The 16,589-nt window shown below is 54.4% G+C and overlaps 5 protein-coding genes across 5 annotated transcripts; all 5 read left to right on the plus strand.

Moving 5' to 3' along the window:
- Positions 1-294: 294 nt before the first annotated feature.
- Positions 295-1,580, plus strand: B0T26DRAFT_679164 (Glyoxalase/Bleomycin resistance protein/Dihydroxybiphenyl dioxygenase; the record flags this gene model as incomplete). Its single annotated transcript, XM_060440314.1, has 5 exons — positions 295-341; positions 401-429; positions 522-958; positions 1,073-1,340; positions 1,405-1,580. 5 exons carry the CDS (start codon positions 295-297, stop codon positions 1,578-1,580), a joined length of 957 nt encoding a protein of 318 aa, XP_060293100.1.
- A 932-nt stretch (positions 1,581-2,512) lies between these two features.
- B0T26DRAFT_743145 (phosphoglycerate dehydrogenase) lies at positions 2,513-4,868 on the plus strand (the record flags this gene model as incomplete). The annotated part of the gene is made up of 4 exons (XM_060444215.1): positions 2,513-2,528; positions 2,761-3,778; positions 3,914-4,182; positions 4,318-4,868. 4 exons carry the CDS (start codon positions 2,513-2,515, stop codon positions 4,866-4,868), a joined length of 1,854 nt encoding a protein of 617 aa, XP_060293101.1.
- A 515-nt stretch (positions 4,869-5,383) lies between these two features.
- On the plus strand, positions 5,384-6,267 carry B0T26DRAFT_679166 (uncharacterized protein; the record flags this gene model as incomplete). The annotated part of the gene is made up of 5 exons (XM_060440315.1): positions 5,384-5,416; positions 5,465-5,648; positions 5,731-5,733; positions 5,793-6,037; positions 6,097-6,267. 5 exons carry the CDS (start codon positions 5,384-5,386, stop codon positions 6,265-6,267), a joined length of 636 nt encoding a protein of 211 aa, XP_060293102.1.
- A 1,827-nt stretch (positions 6,268-8,094) lies between these two features.
- Positions 8,095-11,579, plus strand: B0T26DRAFT_653425 (uncharacterized protein; the record flags this gene model as incomplete). Its single annotated transcript, XM_060438455.1, has 2 exons — positions 8,095-11,304; positions 11,361-11,579. 2 exons carry the CDS (start codon positions 8,095-8,097, stop codon positions 11,577-11,579), a joined length of 3,429 nt encoding a protein of 1,142 aa, XP_060293103.1.
- Positions 11,580-12,961: 1,382 nt separating this feature from the next.
- B0T26DRAFT_654454 (uncharacterized protein) lies at positions 12,962-15,791 on the plus strand (the record flags this gene model as incomplete). Its single annotated transcript, XM_060438547.1, has 4 exons — positions 12,962-13,782; positions 13,837-14,316; positions 14,385-14,971; positions 15,028-15,791. 4 exons carry the CDS (start codon positions 12,962-12,964, stop codon positions 15,789-15,791), a joined length of 2,652 nt encoding a protein of 883 aa, XP_060293104.1.
- Positions 15,792-16,589: the final 798 nt, after the last annotated feature.

Genomic DNA, 16,589 nt, shown 5'->3' on the forward strand with positions numbered 1-16,589 from the left:
GAACTTGATCTACAATAGACGCAAATGAGCGTTCGATCGATCCACGCAACTCAGAGACCAAGACTTCTTCTCCCATCGTCTTCGGCGAGAAGAACCGCATTGAATCCAGGTGCGTATTCAAACTTTTGACGGCTTTTACGCTCAACTGCCGAATTCGACCCGGGAAGGAACAATAGAGAAGTTCTTCCACCTCGAACCACTCTTGTTACCCTGGCTTTCAGGTTTGATTTCTAAAAACGTTGAGAGAGGCTAGGGACACTAAGGCTTCTAGCAACCGCAACCGCAACCGCAACCATGGCGTCGACAACCGAGACTAAGAACTACAAGTTCAACCACTCAATGTAAGTGATTTGTCGGGGGGACGCTTCGTGACACTCGAGTCTAAAACGTATGCTCGCAGGATCCGTGTAAAGGACCCAAAGGAGTCAGGTCAGTGTGTCTGTCTTAGCTATCTTGGCTTGTTCGCCCGGCCATGTCTTGTTGGTAAAACTCACTCACACGGCCATGTCTCGTCATCGCAGTCAAGTTCTATGAGTTCCTCGGCATGAAGATGCTCAAGAGGCTCGAGTTCCCCGAAGCCAAGTTTGATCTCTACTTTCTGGGCTACGACTCGCCCAAGGCTGTGTCGGGCGGCAACAACCTGTGGGACCGCGAGGGCCTCATCGAGCTGACCCATAACCACGGCACCGAGAACGACCTAAACTACAAGATCAACAACGGTAACGTCGAGCCGTACCGTGGCTTTGGCCATACTTGCATTAGCGTCGATAACATTCAAGCCGCCTGCCAGCGCCTCGAGGATGCCGGCTACCGTTTCCAGAAGAAACTCAGTGACGGCCGCATGCGCCACATTGCCTTTGCCCTCGACCCAGACGGCTACTGGGTTGAGATTGTCGGCCAGAAGTCGCTTGAGCTGGCCGAGGGCGTAAAAGAGACTGACGTCGAGACGTATCGCATGGTTTGTTTGTTCTATTTCTCTCTTATCTTTTATCCTTCTGACTCTTGGCCCCTGGATTTTGTATAGGCCTGGGAATCGAACCTAGATCTAATCTTATAACCCCTCTTACCATAGAACCACACCATGATCCGTGTCAAGGACGCTCAGAAGTCGCTCAAGTTCTACCAGGAGGTACTGGGAATGACGCTTCTGCGGACTCATGAGAACGAAAAGGCTGCCTTCAACCTGTACTTTCTCGGGTATTCCGAGAGCACAGGGGCTGGCGAGGGCACCGCCGATCGTGAGGGCCTACTGGAGCTCACCTGGAACTACGGTACCGAGAAGGATGAGGCCTTTAGCTATCACGACGGGAACAAGGGACCCCAGGGCTTTGGCCACATCTGTAAGTGATACACCTAATATACTATAAATGTGCGGCATAAGTCATTGCTAACCGCTGCTCCCAGGCGTGTCGGTGGACAATCTCGAGGCTGCCTGCGCTCGATTTGAGTCGCTCAACGTGAACTGGAAGAAGCGGCTTACTGATGGGCGCATGAAGAACGTCGCCTTTGTGCTTGATCCAGACGGATACTGGGTTGAGATTGTGCAGAACGAGCGTTTCACAGGCAAGGACAACTTTTAATGGACAAGTTATGTAGGCATCTCGATGTAGCCCCCCATTTGTGCATGAAATGCCTACTACTTACTTCCTTCTGTTGTGGCACGAATGCGGCACCGACCGCTAGCAAGATTCAACTGCACAACATGACATGCACAAGCGGGACAAAACGACCCGGTGCTTCCTATCCCAAAGCCCCGAGTTCAGAGCCAGGCCTTGGACTTCTCGCGTGTCACACTCTATACACGAGCTTGAGCTGCTTCGAAGGACAGCCAACCAGGAGCTGCAGCCCCGTCTCTTTTCGACGGCTGCATTCCAGACTGCTTCCTATTCGGCGGGGGACTGCAGTAGTTTGCATTAGCTAAACGTGGGGGAGTGAGGGGTTGGAGGTGGGAAGGCTGTGCCAATGCCGGCCCCAAACATCTCCGGATAGATATTCGCTTTGCCTGTACTACGGTACAGTCGACCGGGAAGCCCCGTTGGCAAACTGCATATCCTCCCCCCCTCCTATCTAGTGCACTATCCGAACCTCTCACACATGTTCCAACCTTGGCTGGGCCTTGCAAAGCAAACTATGACAAGCGCTGCTAGAAAATATTAATAACGGCTGCAGTGGCTAGGCGAGAACAATGGCTTCTTTTGCTCGCGGCAAACGTGGCTGAAGCCCTCCCCTCTCCGCCTTCGTCCCCTTTGTCTGTCCAGTTCAGGCAACTGATGCCATCCATGGAGCGCTCGCCTTTCTCTCCTAGCTGTTGTTCCCTATCCGCCGCTGCCTGCTACGCATATTGTCATGCACTTCTACACGATGCGCATATGCACCGCCGCAGTTGTGCCCAGAAGGAGAGGGAAAGATAGAGAGAGAGCCAGAGCACAACGAGGGCGCCCGCCAGCTGACCAAGTAGGGTAGGTTCCTAGCCTTTCTGTCTGCACGCCGCCGTTGGTTGTCTTATAAGTTGATGCTTCCCTCGACGCGTAAGTGTCTGCTCATGTTGCGCATGTTCCCTGTCTCACGTCCTCGCTGCTCATATTCGCTGAAACTGAAACTTTGACACGCCCGGCACACAGAATAGTATCATTACCTCAGTCTACATCTGCTTTACCTGAAATACTAGATATCAAAGCTGTGTAGTCTAGTAGTACGATCTCCAGATAATGGCACCTTCAGCAATCACTGCTGAGCTCACCAATGGCTCTTCGGTGGGAGCCACCCTGTCCGATAACCGGCCCCGGATTCTCGTGCCAGAGAAGGTGTCTGCCGAGGGCCTGGCGCTGCTCCAAGAGCTCTACAATGTCGACAACCGCAAGGGGCTGACTGCCGACGAGCTCATCAACATCATCCAGGCCTACCAGGGGCTCATTGTGCGCTCCGAGACCAAGGTCACGGCGGCCGTGCTGGCCGCCGGGCAGAAGCTCCGCGTCGTTGCGCGTGCCGGTGTGGGTGTCGACAACATCGACGTCGACGCGGCCACGGCCAACGGCATCATCGTGGTCAATTCGCCTAGCGGCAATATCGTGGCGGCAGCCGAGCACACCATCGCGCTGCTGCTCGCCGTGGCGCGCAACGTGGGCCGGGCCGACGCTACGCTCAAGGCTGGCCTCTGGGAGAGGAGCAAACTCGTCGGCGTCGAGGTCGGCCGCAAGACGCTCGGCATCATCGGCCTCGGCAAGGTCGGCATGAAGGTCGCGCGCATGGCCATTGGCCTCGGCATGCGCGTCACGGCGCTCGACCCGTACGCCAGCCCCGACATGGCGCGCCAGGCCGGCGTGCAGCTGGTCTCGGCACTGGCCGACCTGCTGCCCGTGGTCGACTTCCTGACCATCCATACGCCGCTGCTCGCCAGCACCCTCAACCTGCTCGGCGAGCCCGAGCTGCAGCGCATGAAGCCGACCGCGCGCGTGCTCAACGTCGCCCGCGGCGGCGTCTACAATGAGGACGCGCTGCTCAAGGGGCTCGACGAGGGCTGGATCGCCGGCGCCGGGCTCGACGTGTTCACGGCCGAGCCGCCCAAGCCAGGCTCGGCCGCCGCGCGCCTCGCCGCCCACCCAAAGGTCGTCAGCACGCCCCACCTCGGAGCTAGCACTGTCGAGGCCCAGGAGAACGTCTCCATGGACGTCTGCACCCAGGTCCTCGAGATCCTGCGCGGCGGCCTCCCCACCGCCGCCGTCAACGCGCCGCTGATCCTGCCCGAGGAGTATCGTCGGCTGCAGCCTTATGTGCGCCTGTATGTCTTCCCTCCCCTGCTAACTGATTCCTCGCACGCTGCCCCATTACAATACACTAGTACAATACACATCCCAACGCGAGGGTGTGAAGACGACTTACCATATATATATATTCTAACATAGAAAAAACATAGAATCGAACGCATGGGCTCGCTGTACACGCAGCACTTTGCTGGCGGGCGCGGCGGCAGCGGCGGCGGCGGCGGCGGCGGCATGATCGGCGGGCGGCGGTTCGAGCTCGTGTACCGCGGCGAGCTGGCCGGCATCAGCAACACGCGGCCGCTGTTCGCGGCGCTCGTCAAGGGCCTCGTCAGCTCCATCAGCGACGCCGGCGGCCGCGACGTCAACATTGTCAACGCGACCATCATCGCGCGCGAGCGCGGGATTGCCATTGACGAGAAGCGTGAGTTTTGTTGGTTTTCTCGGCTTTGCCCTGTTTAACCTTGATTGCCTTGATTGCCTCCCCCTTTCCCTTATCTCTTCCTACTTCCCGATTTAAACAGGAATCTAACAAGTCCCCTCATTTCCCACCACACAGACGTCCGCGACGACGCCGCAGGCGGCAGTGTCGTGACAACCTACGCGAGCCTAGTGACGCTGCGCAGCCGCGGGCCACACCCCGAGGCCACGCCTCCATCATCTCCGGCAGCCCAGCCGGAACAACAACAACAGCCACCACAACGCCAGGTAGAAGAGGAGCAGGTGATCGAGGGCTATGTCAGCGGGAAGGCCGTCTTCATCTCCAAGTTGGACCGGTTCGCAGCTAACTTCCACCCGGCGGGCACGCTTCTGATCTTACACAACTACGACGAGCCCGGCAAGATCGGCCATGTCGGCGGCGTGCTGGGCGGCCATGGCGTCAACATCTCGTTTATGCAGGTCGCCGGGCTCAACGATGCGGCGGCCGCCGTTGCAGCAGCTCCTGCCGCTGCCACGGTTGATTATGGGCCGGTGCTGCTGGAAGGTGATGGTCACAAAGCCAGGGAGGCACTCATGATCCTCGGCGTCGACGGCGAGGTCACGCAGGAGGTGCTGGATGATCTGCGCAAGGCTGAGGGGATTTTGGATGTCAGTCTGGTTAAGCTCTAGGCTCTAAGCTGACGCGAGAGAGTGTGTAAAAAGGGGGTGAGATGATGTTCAGGGTTAGGGTTAGAACTACACCAGACACACTGCCTCTTGATCCGCTGGCGGCCAGCTCTTTCCCGAGTATTCTGCGTGATAAAGTGTCTGCAATGCTTATCAATATTTTCCATGCTGCGGAGCTAGAATATCTAACTGGAACCACCTACGTAATAGTCCACCACCCAGTTTGTTTTGCCGTGTCGATCAACAAAGACTGGCCATGATGACGAGAATGGAGAAATCCGTGGGTCAACGACGTCATTGGCGCCCAAGCTGAGTCCGGCATCGGTATATAACTAGACGTTAAACACGAATCCTGGAGATTCAGGGATTTGAGGATTCAAAAGCGTAGATTTCTGCACAATTCACCAAGTTAATCTGTAATATCCGCCATCAACATTCCCGTTCCATAAAGACACGGGTTATTTCACTCACACGCTCGCCCACTCACACGCCCGCCCACTCACACGCACGCACACACCATGGGTTACCCAGAGACGTTCGACGGCTTCTGTGTCGACTCGGCCAAGACGTGAAACCAGTTCTGCCGGGCCGAGCTCCAGCCCAAGCCGTTTGAGAGCCACGACGTCGACGTGCAAATCGAGTGCTGTGGTGTCTGCGGCTTCGATATCCACACAGTAACCGGCGGGTGGGGAGAGTTCAAGGGGCCGCTCTGCGTCGGGCACGAGATCATCGGCAAAGCCGTCCGGGTGGGCAAGGATGTCAAGAACATCAAGGAGGGAGACAGTGGGTGTCGGCGCACAGGTCTGGGGCTGTCTCAAATGCGAGGTGTGCAAGAGCAAAAACGAGAACTACTGCCCTCACCAAGTTGGTAAGTGGTTGCCCTCTGGTGCGGGGGGTTATTGCTGTGGAGCAAGGCGCTTGGCGCAGAGACGTACGCGCTCACGCACTCGCCGCACAAGGTCGAGGACGCCAAGAAGCTCGGTGCCAAGGAGGTGATCGTCACGTCCGACGACAAGAAGTGGGCAGAGCCGCTGGCGTTCAAGTTCGACTTCGTCCTCAACTGCTCCGACATGACCAACAAGTTCGGCCTGCCCACGTACCTGTCGATCCTCAAGGTCGGCGGCCAGTTCCACATGGTCGGCTTGCCCGACAAGCCGCTCCCAGAGGTCCCGGTGTCGCCTTCGTAGTGAACGCCGCCAAGCTGACGGCCAGCCACCTTGGAAACCACCAGGATATGGACGCCATGCTGAAGCTCGCCGCCGACAAGGGCGTCCGACCACAGGTCGAGTCCATCGACATCTCGGAGAAGGCGTGCAAGGAGGTTGTGGAACGGGTCCGGGACAGTAAGGTTCACTACCGCTTCACCTTGACCAGGTTTAATAAGGCCTTTGGAACGAAGTGAGCAGCTGCAAAGCCGAGGCAGCTTGATGGTTTTCATAATAGATTAGTGTCCGCTGCTGAAAGATGAATACTCAAAACGAACTTACAACACATGACTGGCCGGCCTGGAGCGCAGCAAAGTCCGAAGAACGAAGCCACGTCCTGAGCCTTGAATGGCAAATTGTTGGATCCCAGCTTAACCATGTTGCCTTGGCACCGCGTTTTGAAGATTCCAGGTTGTTACCTGTCAGATTTGGGTTTTGTCTCCTTTATCCGGGCTGGGTTCTTTGGCAAGGGAAACAGGTCAACCCCTAGTTCGACATGGCAAAACTAAAACGAAAACGCCATGCTTAAAAGTTCGATAGTGGAGCCTACTTTATATTGGGGATTGCCCGCCAGGAAGATCAACTCTGACACAAACCTCCTAGGCACTGGCCGGCCGAGTCATCGAAGGCGTTGGCGTTTGGGAGATCAGCCAGCGTCGCATTGAGGACTTGCCCTTTTGCAGCGCGACTTCAAACACGCCCGCATCAAATTGTCCGGCCGGTGGGGCGTGGATGTTCCGCGAGCAAAGCGCCACAAGAGGCTCGTAGTCGGATCGCCAGCAAGAAAAAACGAAGTTCGGTTATGCCTCGTTAAGATCCATTGGGATTTCCCTCGCGCACGCGTGAGATGGTGTGCCAAGTACGTACAAACTTACACATGGTTCATTCATCAGTTGACGAGAGAGGGCTGGGGGGAAACTTGACTGGTCCAGAATCGCTCAGGCGCACGAGGCTATTGACAGTCCAGGCCCTGATTGTTGTTAGCGTTGGTACTTAAGTAGAATAAAGATGTAGCAAATGAACCGGCCAGGAAAGGCCTTTGATATGTGTTTCTAGGGAAAGAGCGGACTCAATGATTCAATGAAAGAAACTCCAACAGTTATTACCTCCCGTACTTTGGTAAAAAAAGTCTTCAGGGTGAGGAGTCAGCATTGAGGCCATTCCGATCTTTGAAAGTCCCCTGCTAACAAAAAAGACTGGGATTGGACTGAATGATGAATGGAGCTCTCCCCAATCACACTCCCCACACTGGCATTTTTCGCGTCGTCCCTTCCCACCCTAGGGTCCTGTCCCACCACTTTAATTCGCAAGGACACCCGCGCCTTCCCAGCCACTGAGGTGTGCCCGTGCTGTCAGAAGTCACTGCAGTGAGAGAAAGGAACTTGGAGCCCTCCTTTTCTGATTTCCCAGGCTCCCTTAACTCTTTTCTTCTGTAACTCTCCGCAGAGCTGCATCTCGCCGTTGATTGTCGCCACTTTGCTGCCGTCTTATCGCAGCTAGAAACCCCTTATATCTAGCCAAGCGGAAGTTCGTTCTCTACCTATTCCGTATGTTCGCATCTTTTCCCGACTCAAAGCAAGCAGCCGTTTACCCCTGTGCTCGCTCAATCTGACCCCTGCAACTGGTCAAAGCTTCCTGCAGTGCACGGTGGCCCAATAACTAAATTTGCTGCCGTCTGGGTCTCTGGGAAAAAGGAGGCCACGGACAGTTATTAGGTGAGCCACAGCAGCTGCCTCTTCCCGCATCCGCACCGCGACTGTCTTGCCTGGCTATTTTCTTGGCCTTCAATTCTGTTCTTCAGGCGCATAGCCAGAAGATACTGAGGCGCTATTCCCAGGGTTCCCCCGTTCTGCTGGGCTATTCACTGTAACACCACCTCCACCACCCATTTGCTGATTTACCTCCTGAGCTTGGCCCGGCGTATGTACTAGGCTGCTAACAGTTTCTGGGCGACGTCAGCTCCGGTATTGCTTGGTACACGTTTAGTCCTCATTTCCTGTAGTTCATACCCTTTGTCCTTAATCATGTCCAACGTCGAGGCTCTCAAGGCCGCTCCGCCTGCCGAAGTTTCTGCCGACGCTCCTCCCGACGTTCCTACCACCGCTCCTGCCGAGGCCGAACCCGCTGCCGCGACAGAGCCGGCATCTTCCAGTGCGCCCGACACAACTGGCGCGGCCGATGCCAAGCGTACAATCGCCCGCCGTCCTGCGGCTGCTGGGGCTGCCGCAACTAAACCGACAGCGAGCTCTTCTGCACGTACCACTACTGCAGGTCTTAGCAAGCCGCCAACGCGCCCTACGGCTAGCTCGACGGTCACCAAGCGACCGACCACGGCGGCGTCGACTACGTCGCACCGCTCCCAGCCATCCGTGTCCGAAGATGAGAAAAAGCGGACATCCACTGCCACCAGTACCGCTAGACGCACCTCAGCGGCCCCGAGCAATGCTGCTGCGAGCTCTCCAGGCAAGCTGAAGACTACGAGCTCAACTGTGTCAACCACTGCCGCGGCGAGGAAGCCTCTGTCAGCTAGCAGCAATACCGCCTCGCCAAGGCCTACGACTGTCCCGAGATCTTCTACAACAACGGCTGTTTCCGCACCGTCTGTAGCGGCATCTCGTACTGCGGCCAAACCGACGGGTACAGGGCCCGTGGCCGAAGCAAAGAAGCGTCTGTCATCGGTTGCCGGCAGCTCTACTACCTCGAGTGCCAATGCCGCTCGCCACGCTTCTAGGCCGTCTTTGACGCCGAACTCAAGCAGTGTCCCGTCTGCTGCTGCCGCAGCTGCGGCCGTCGAATCTGCCAAGGAGATTGACGCTCTGAAAGCCAAGCTTGAATCCAGTATGGCTGAGATTGCCGACCTTAAGATACAGGTGTCATCTTCTGAGGATAGAATCTCGGAACTGTCTGAGAAGGCGAGTGTCGCCGAGGTCAATGGACAAGGCTCGGAGGAAGCTCTGAAGGGGTATGTTGATGCCCTGGAGAACCTGGAGGTGGAGCACGCGTCCAAACTAGAGTCCTTGAATGAGGAAATTGCCGGAATTCGAGAGAAACTTGCCGCGGCCGAGGCCAACCTTGCGGCTAAGGAAGGCAAGCTCGCCGAAGTCACAAGCGCAAATAAGGCTACAGGCTTGGAAGTCGCTTCCTTGGAGGAGACGATAAACAAACTGGAGGCAAACCACCAAGCCACGTTGGATCAGGCCGAGGTGAATCTAGCCATAGCGGCCCAGGCACATTCCGCCAAGTTGGAGGCTTTCCGGAGCACTCTTGAGGAGGGGCACCAACTCGCTCTTGAGGAATTGAAAGCGAACCATACCGACGAGCTACAGAATGGCAATGCAACTCTCGCGACAGCTCATGAGGAGGCGATCCAGGGCCTCAAGGCCAGTCATGGCAGCGCCATCACGGAGCTGCAGAAGGAAATCGACGTCTTGACTGCAGCTCGGGTAACTCTCGAAGCCGAACACGAAGAGAAGCTTGCTGTCGAAAGCAAGACGAACGCGGCAAAGATCGGAGACCTGGAGACCGAAATCTCTGAGCTCAAGGCGAAACTTGACGCAGCAGAGAAGAGCGCCGAAACCGCAAAGTCAGAACTCGAAGCGTCAAAGGGCTTGGTCGCTGCTCTCGAGAGCAAGATTACTGGTGTGGATACCCAATTGTCTCTTCTTTTGAAGGATGCCGAAGAAAAAACCAGTAGAATTGCCGAATTCCAGGCACTCATTGACAGATTGGTCGAGGAGGGCAAGACTAAGGACGCTACCATCGCGAAACTAAAAGAAGATAACGTGAATGCCGAAAACCACCACCGGAAGCAACTTGAGGAGGTCAGTTCCGACTACATAAACGAGATTGAAAGCCTGCGCGGCGATGCATTTTTTAAGCGGAAGTTCGAGGAGCTGGAGGTGAAGTACAATGAGCTCACCCAGTCTCATGAACAGATAAAGACGAAAAATGCCGAGGCTGCCACAGCTGCTAAGGCCGAATACGACACCGCTACCAACGCCCTCAAAGCCAAAGAATTGGAGCACCAGCAAGCTTTAGATGCACTGAGAGCCAGTCATGCCGAGGAGTTGGAGGGCGCCAAGAGCACCACGCGGCAAGCGCAGGAGTCAGGCCTGGCGGAACTCGAGTCCTTGAAGGCTAGCCATGCCAAGCAGATTGAAACTCTGAAGAGCGAGAGCCAGGCTAGTCTTGTCAAAGAGCTCGAGACTCTGAAGGCTGACCATGTTGAAGCTCTGGATGCGTCGAAGAAACAAAACGCCGCAGAACAGGAGGAGCTTGCCAGCCGCGCCAAGGCACTCGCTGAAGAGGCGCTCTCTGCGCAGCTGCATGCCCAGCTTCAAAGTCAAAAGCAGGAGCTGGAGGCTAAACATGCGCAAGAAATCGGAAAGCTGGCTACACAGGCTGAGATCGCACACAATTACAAGGAGGCCTTCGAGGCCGCGCAAATAAAGCTTACCGAAGCAGAAGCCAATTATGTGTCAGCGAAGAAGACCATGGAGGATCAACACGCAGCTGAGGTTGAAAGCCTCATTGCGGCTCACAACGAGTCACAGGAGGCCGTTCGGAAAGACAGGGCTTCGGTTACTGACGCCTTGAGACAAGAGAATTCTCTGGCTCTCGAAGCCTTGAAAGCTGAGCATACTGCATTGTCCGAGTCCGTCTCGAATGATCTGGCTAAAGCGCAGGCCGCTAAGACCGAGATTGAAGCTACTGTCCAGGCACTGAAGGTTAAATACGAGAGGGCAGAGCAAGAGCTGGACAACCTTAGTCAGGAGCTGGCTCATGAGAAGATGGATAAGTTCACTGCTCAGGCTGACCTCGATGCCCTGAAGAATGCGAAGCCCGACACCAGTGAATTGGATGCGCTCAAGGGAGAGCTTGCCGAGGCGCGTGCTGCTCATGAGAAGAAGCTCGCCACACTCGAGGCTGCCTATAAGGAGGAACTCTCCAACGCCAAAAAGGGTGCCGAAAATGTTCTTGCAGAGGTTGCGGACGCCAAGGAGAAGATCGCCAAACTCGAGCAGCAGTTGGATGCACTCACACTGGAGTTTGAGGCAAAGAAAAAGACTGCCCAGTCTGACTATGATGTGATGCAGAAGACTTTGCAGGAGCTTCTCGAGGAGTCGCAGACAAAGGAGGCCGAGAAGAGCAAGAAGCTCACCGACGCTGCGAAGAAGATTAATGAGCTAGATGCCCAGATCAAGGTCAAGGAAGCAGAGCTAGCAGAGGCAAAAGTGAGCCGTCTTATGTCTGCTTGTGTTTTTGCCCGTTTCTAACTGCCATCATACAGACGAAGGCCGACGCGCCCAAGGGTCTTGCGGCTAGCCGCTTCGCCGACCCGAGCGAGGACGGAGACGAGAAGGATGCCACCCCGGCCGAAGGTACTGAGCCGGATCATTCTTCTAAATTATTAGCCTCGGTGCGAGAGTCCCTTAATGAGTACCTCGCCTCCACATTTCACTGTGTGGTCGTGTCGTCTCAGATAAACCCAAAAACGGAAGGTTGCTAATACAGTGAGAGTTACAGTTAGCTAAGACACAAACGATGATCAACCAGATAGCTGCCGAGGGCGAAGAAGTTGGAGAGAAGAATAGGCGACTTCTCCAATCTATCGCCAACTTCAAATCATCCTAAAATTGACCTTGTCGGATTAAGGGCTCCTGTGGTTACCCTCGTGGGCTTGTGGGACTCGCCTTGTTCATCTTCACGGCTTTATTCTTTTCTGTATGCCTGTGCGTCTCTCATCTGTGGATGGCAGTCCGGCAACTTTTAATTAGCGAAGGCAGTGGGTAGGAGGATGCTACCCTTCTATTACGGCAACATTTATTAGCTAGTTATCATTAGTGTTTTTTATACCCTTCGATTGTTTTTGTTGGCGCACGAGGCCATTTTTTGGTTTGGAGAGAGAACTTGGTGTGTGGATTTCGGGTACAGGCTGTTTGTTTCTTTCTGTTAAAAGACCGAGCAGCTTCCATTAGATTAGCGAAAAGGGGTCTTGACAAAAACATTCGATCCACACACTTGCTGTTGCGAGAGAAATCCACGATACCCCGTTCCCTGAACTTCCCTACTCTCTTTCCCACCGAGCTTGTTATATTTGTGACTGTGTTCTAGTCGCTCAAGTTTGGAGGATTATTTCTGAAAAGCTTGGTTTTTGTCGGTATTCTGTACAGATATTTTGGTCATATCCGTAATTCAAGCAAAAATGACGAGAGGGGAAGTGGCTTGTTTGACTGAGCAGCCACTATCCTTCTTCAGCCTTGTGGCGCCTGCGCGCCCCCTCATCAAGATGGATTTATCCGCAGCCACCCAAAAGCTGCCCTGAAAAATTTTCCGTCGTGGGCCAAAATCTTCCGCCAAAGTCCCATGCCCGGTCGAGCGTGGTCAAAACTCCAGCCGTTCCCTCCTTCGGAACCGCCATTCTTCCGCAGCGAGAGGTCATCCCATCCGACTTGGAATAGTTTCATCATCAATCCCCCAGGTACGTCTTTGAAGCCTGGCATTGTCCTCTTTTTTGGTTCGCAATTTAGCGATTCCCAAGCCGCATTTTCCACCAGAGCGATGCAGCTCCATTTCTGTTTGTTGTCACATCTTGTCGCCCTCAATTGCAATTGTTGTTTCTTATTTTATTTTAATACTTTTTTTTTCGCCTTCAGAGAGACCATAGTTCCACAATTGAGGGATTGCTTTATCGAATTGAAAATGACTGAATGAATGCTCATAGCCGTTTGCACAATGCTGATCTTGCCAAGTGACCCAGTCGCGACTACCTGTCCTCGCCCCCGACAAACTCTTGACCCCCAACGATTAGAGGGAAGCCCCCTTTCTGAGCAGAGCGATCGCGCCGGGGTAGGGCAATTGAGCTGCGCGACGGCCTGCGGCAGGCTTGTCATGGACGAGAAGAGGGAGGCTGCTGAGGCCGAAGATGTTTTAATGCAGCAGCAGAGCTACCCGTCGCCTACCGTGGACGGGTCCGATCCGCAGTATTACCACATCCCCGCGCAACGCGAGCATGAACAGGAAATGGGTCACCAGGTAGACCAGACGGAGCATCATGGCCTGCCGGCTCTCCAGGGCCACCAAGCCCACCAAGGCCACCAGGAGCAGCCCGAGCAGCTTGAGCAGCACGTACAGCACGAACACCATGACTTGCATGAGCTCCAGGAGTTGCAAGACGTGTCGTCGCCGGACCTCCACCACTCGCGGCCCTCCGTTAGTGTTGAAGAACTGCAGCTCGCTGCCCAATTGACTCAGGGGCTTGCACCCATGATGGCTGCTGCCCAGAACCATGTGCAAGAGCCCGACATGTCGCACGAAGGACATGGTGGACAAGACCAGGAAGAACCCAACCTCCAAGAGCAGTTGCAGGCCGAGTTGCAGAACCACGACCATGAGCTACAGAATGTGATGCCACATGATGAGCAGCAGTCCCAAGCCCACCCTCTCTACGTGCAGCAACAGCATCCTCCTCCGCCACCTCTGCCTCAACATATTCCCATGGATCATTTAGGCCACCAGCAGTACCAACTCCAAGACAGTACTCCGCCACGTAAGAGGTCCAAGGTGTCGCGAGCTTGTGACGAGTGCCGCCGTAAAAAGATCAAGTGTGATGCGCAGTCCGAGGCAACTGAGCAGCCCTGCTCTAATTGTCGACGATCCAACGCGAACTGTCTTTTTAGTCGTGTCCCGCAAAAGCGAGGACCTAGCAAGGGGTATGAGGAAATGTTGTCTTGTGTCTCCTTGTAGAAGACTGACATTTTTCCTAGCTATATCAAGGAGTTGGCAGATCGACTCAACACTATCGAGGGCAAGCTGGGAGCCAGCAGCCGGGAAGGGTTAGAGGCGGCCTTGAACAGAGCATCCGGTGACGCCTTCCAGTTCCCCATGCCCGGGGATGAAAGCAGGAAGAGGCCATTCGCCAGCATCTCCAACGACGGCTTTCCTTCACCAACCCCTGACCAGACCCCGTCAGGCGCGCCCGAGAACAAACCAATACGTCCCTATATCCCTCCAAACTACCGCAGGAGTTACTCCGTCAATGATCTTGCGCCCAGGCTCCCAAAAACACCCGAACTCCCTGAAGACAACGATGGGGCACTACAACCCCCGCCGGACACCGCTCTTATGGATCGGATCTCTGACGACTTTATGACTGCCAATGGTCTGCCTCAGGACGGCTTACCTCAAGTTCAGCCCTTGCACCTAGACGATGAAGTGCGGGATATAGAAGACTCCGTGTTTGAATGGTGAGTTCTAGCTTCCCGTCGCGTCTTCGTGTTGGGTATTGCGGAATAGTCTAACGCTGTCTGTGTAGCTACCTAAGCGTGATCCATCCGATATTCCCCTTTTTGGCAAGCACAAAAGAACGAGTTCGGCTTGTCTTGTCTCAATGTCCGCCCATTCTTCAAAACGCTTTCTGCAGCGCACTTCTGGCCATGTTGAAACCATACCTTCCTGCCTCTACCAGCCAGGTGAACGAAATGTACCCTTCCGCAGGCCGGCTGCTCAGTGATTGGGAATTGGGTCCCCGAACTCGATCCAAGGCTGTCAACCTACTCCACTTCCAGACTCTTCTAACGATGATAATTGAGACGGATAACCAAGGCGTTGGGGCGGCCAAAGGCTTGATGGACGGCCCTCCGAAATCGGCGATACTCGGAAAGGCGATTGGCCTTGGATTCTGGATGAAGTTACACCGATGCGTACCAGAACCCGTCCCAGATCCCGAGCTGGACTTGGACTCGGACGAAAATGTGGGCTTGCGAGCCTGGTGGACCCTAATTGCACTGGATCGCTGGAATGGGCTAGGGACAGCCACGCCGGGCTTCATCGACAATGGGGCTGTTATCATTCAGCCTGGTCTCAAGCATATTGTTGGAGAGACGGTTTATATTCTCACGCGTAAGTATCCCTTCTGATCGTTGCGTCGTCTAATGTACGCTGCTGACATGAAAAAGGCCTGGCATATATTATTGGCCAACTAACACGAGACGCTATTGACACCCCTACCAACCTCGGACCAGAGACTTACCGGGCAAGGATGCGTATGACGGATATGATAATGGACGACGTTAGGACCCAGTTCCCTTTCAGCAGTACCGAGTCTGATCAGCCAATCCTACACCTGGCGTATTGGCACACGCGCCTTCTTTCGGACATCCTCTTGGGGCCTCTAGGATTGGACTCCGTCCTGAAAGACTGTCAGCACATTGTCCACATCCTGACCACCAACATCAGGCTTCAAAGCCCCCTAAATCACCACTTCATTTCCTTAGCAACGCTCACTCTTCTAGAGCTCGTAAAGGATAAATACTGTCACGAGGAAGCCGCCAAAGTTGTTAAACATATCCTCGACTTTGGCATTGCGCCATCCCCTTGGAATTACGCTGTACGGGAGAAGATCACGGAAAATAGTCGCCTACTGACGGATTCTGAGCCACCCAGCTTCAATCTTCAGCATTTAGCAAACTTAGCGGCGGCGGTCGATGCTCCAGTATCGCCCACCACTACCGCTGCCGTTTCGAATTCCGTCAACGGTCCTTCTATTGTTGACGCAAGCCAGCTGAGAGTTGCCGATCCGTCGACCGCCTTCAAACAAGACGAGACCGATAATGTTGGCGCCGCTGGCAACCATGTCATCTCCGGCGAGAGCCAGGACATTTATGACCCTGGCTCATTTTTACGAGAAGGGTATTTGACTTGCTTCCACGAAGCGTTTTAAGAATGGACGCATTGTTAGAAAGCAGGTGCGCTACTTTTCTACTGTTCAGATTCAGAGGTATATATATAGTACCCCTTTTTTTTCTTTTTGCATTGTTCAAGAAGCGTTACCATGTATTACTGCGGTATGATCTAATCTCCATTGAGCTTCTATTGTTTATACAGATTCGAGGATTGGTTGTTCTGTCAGAAGCAAATGTGCCGGCACAAGTTGGCGCGGCTTTTATGTATTTCTAGTATACCCTTTTGTTTAATGAGGCTATGTGGAATGTCCATGACCATGGAGCGGTGGAGGGAGGAAATGGCACACTGGCAGTAGCAACTACTATTGTATGTAGTACTGGCTTAGTTCTTTGGGAGAAAAATGGTCGTCTATGGGAGACTCCTAAGATGGCGTAAGAGGGGGAATCTCGGGGGTTTAATAATTTGTAGAGACCCGCGGAGATCATCAACAATATTTGAAAGACCTTTATTAATATGCCTCGGCAATATACCTCGTTAGCATAATCAACAGGCAGAAGATAAGCAATGTTTGATATGCAAAGGGGAAATAAATATTATGCTAGTCAACGTCACAGCACTTTCCATTCATCCACCATTCCCAATGTTCCCGCCCCCAAAGCTCGGGCTCGCGGGTACCTGTATGTACATCATCCCCCCTGGACTTCGCACCTTAAATCCTTCATGGGCCTTACCTTGCGCCGCTGTTTCGTCGCCGCGTCTTGACATTAGCGGCCGTACAACCTAAATCTGCACGTACGTCGGAGCCGCAGCAGAGCCAGAGCCAACTTGTCTCCCG

The sequence above is a fragment of the Lasiosphaeria miniovina genome (genome assembly GCF_030549165.1).
Source record: "Lasiosphaeria miniovina strain SMH2392-1A chromosome Unknown B0T26scaffold_6, whole genome shotgun sequence".
NCBI lineage: Eukaryota > Fungi > Ascomycota > Sordariomycetes > Sordariales > Lasiosphaeriaceae > Lasiosphaeria > Lasiosphaeria miniovina.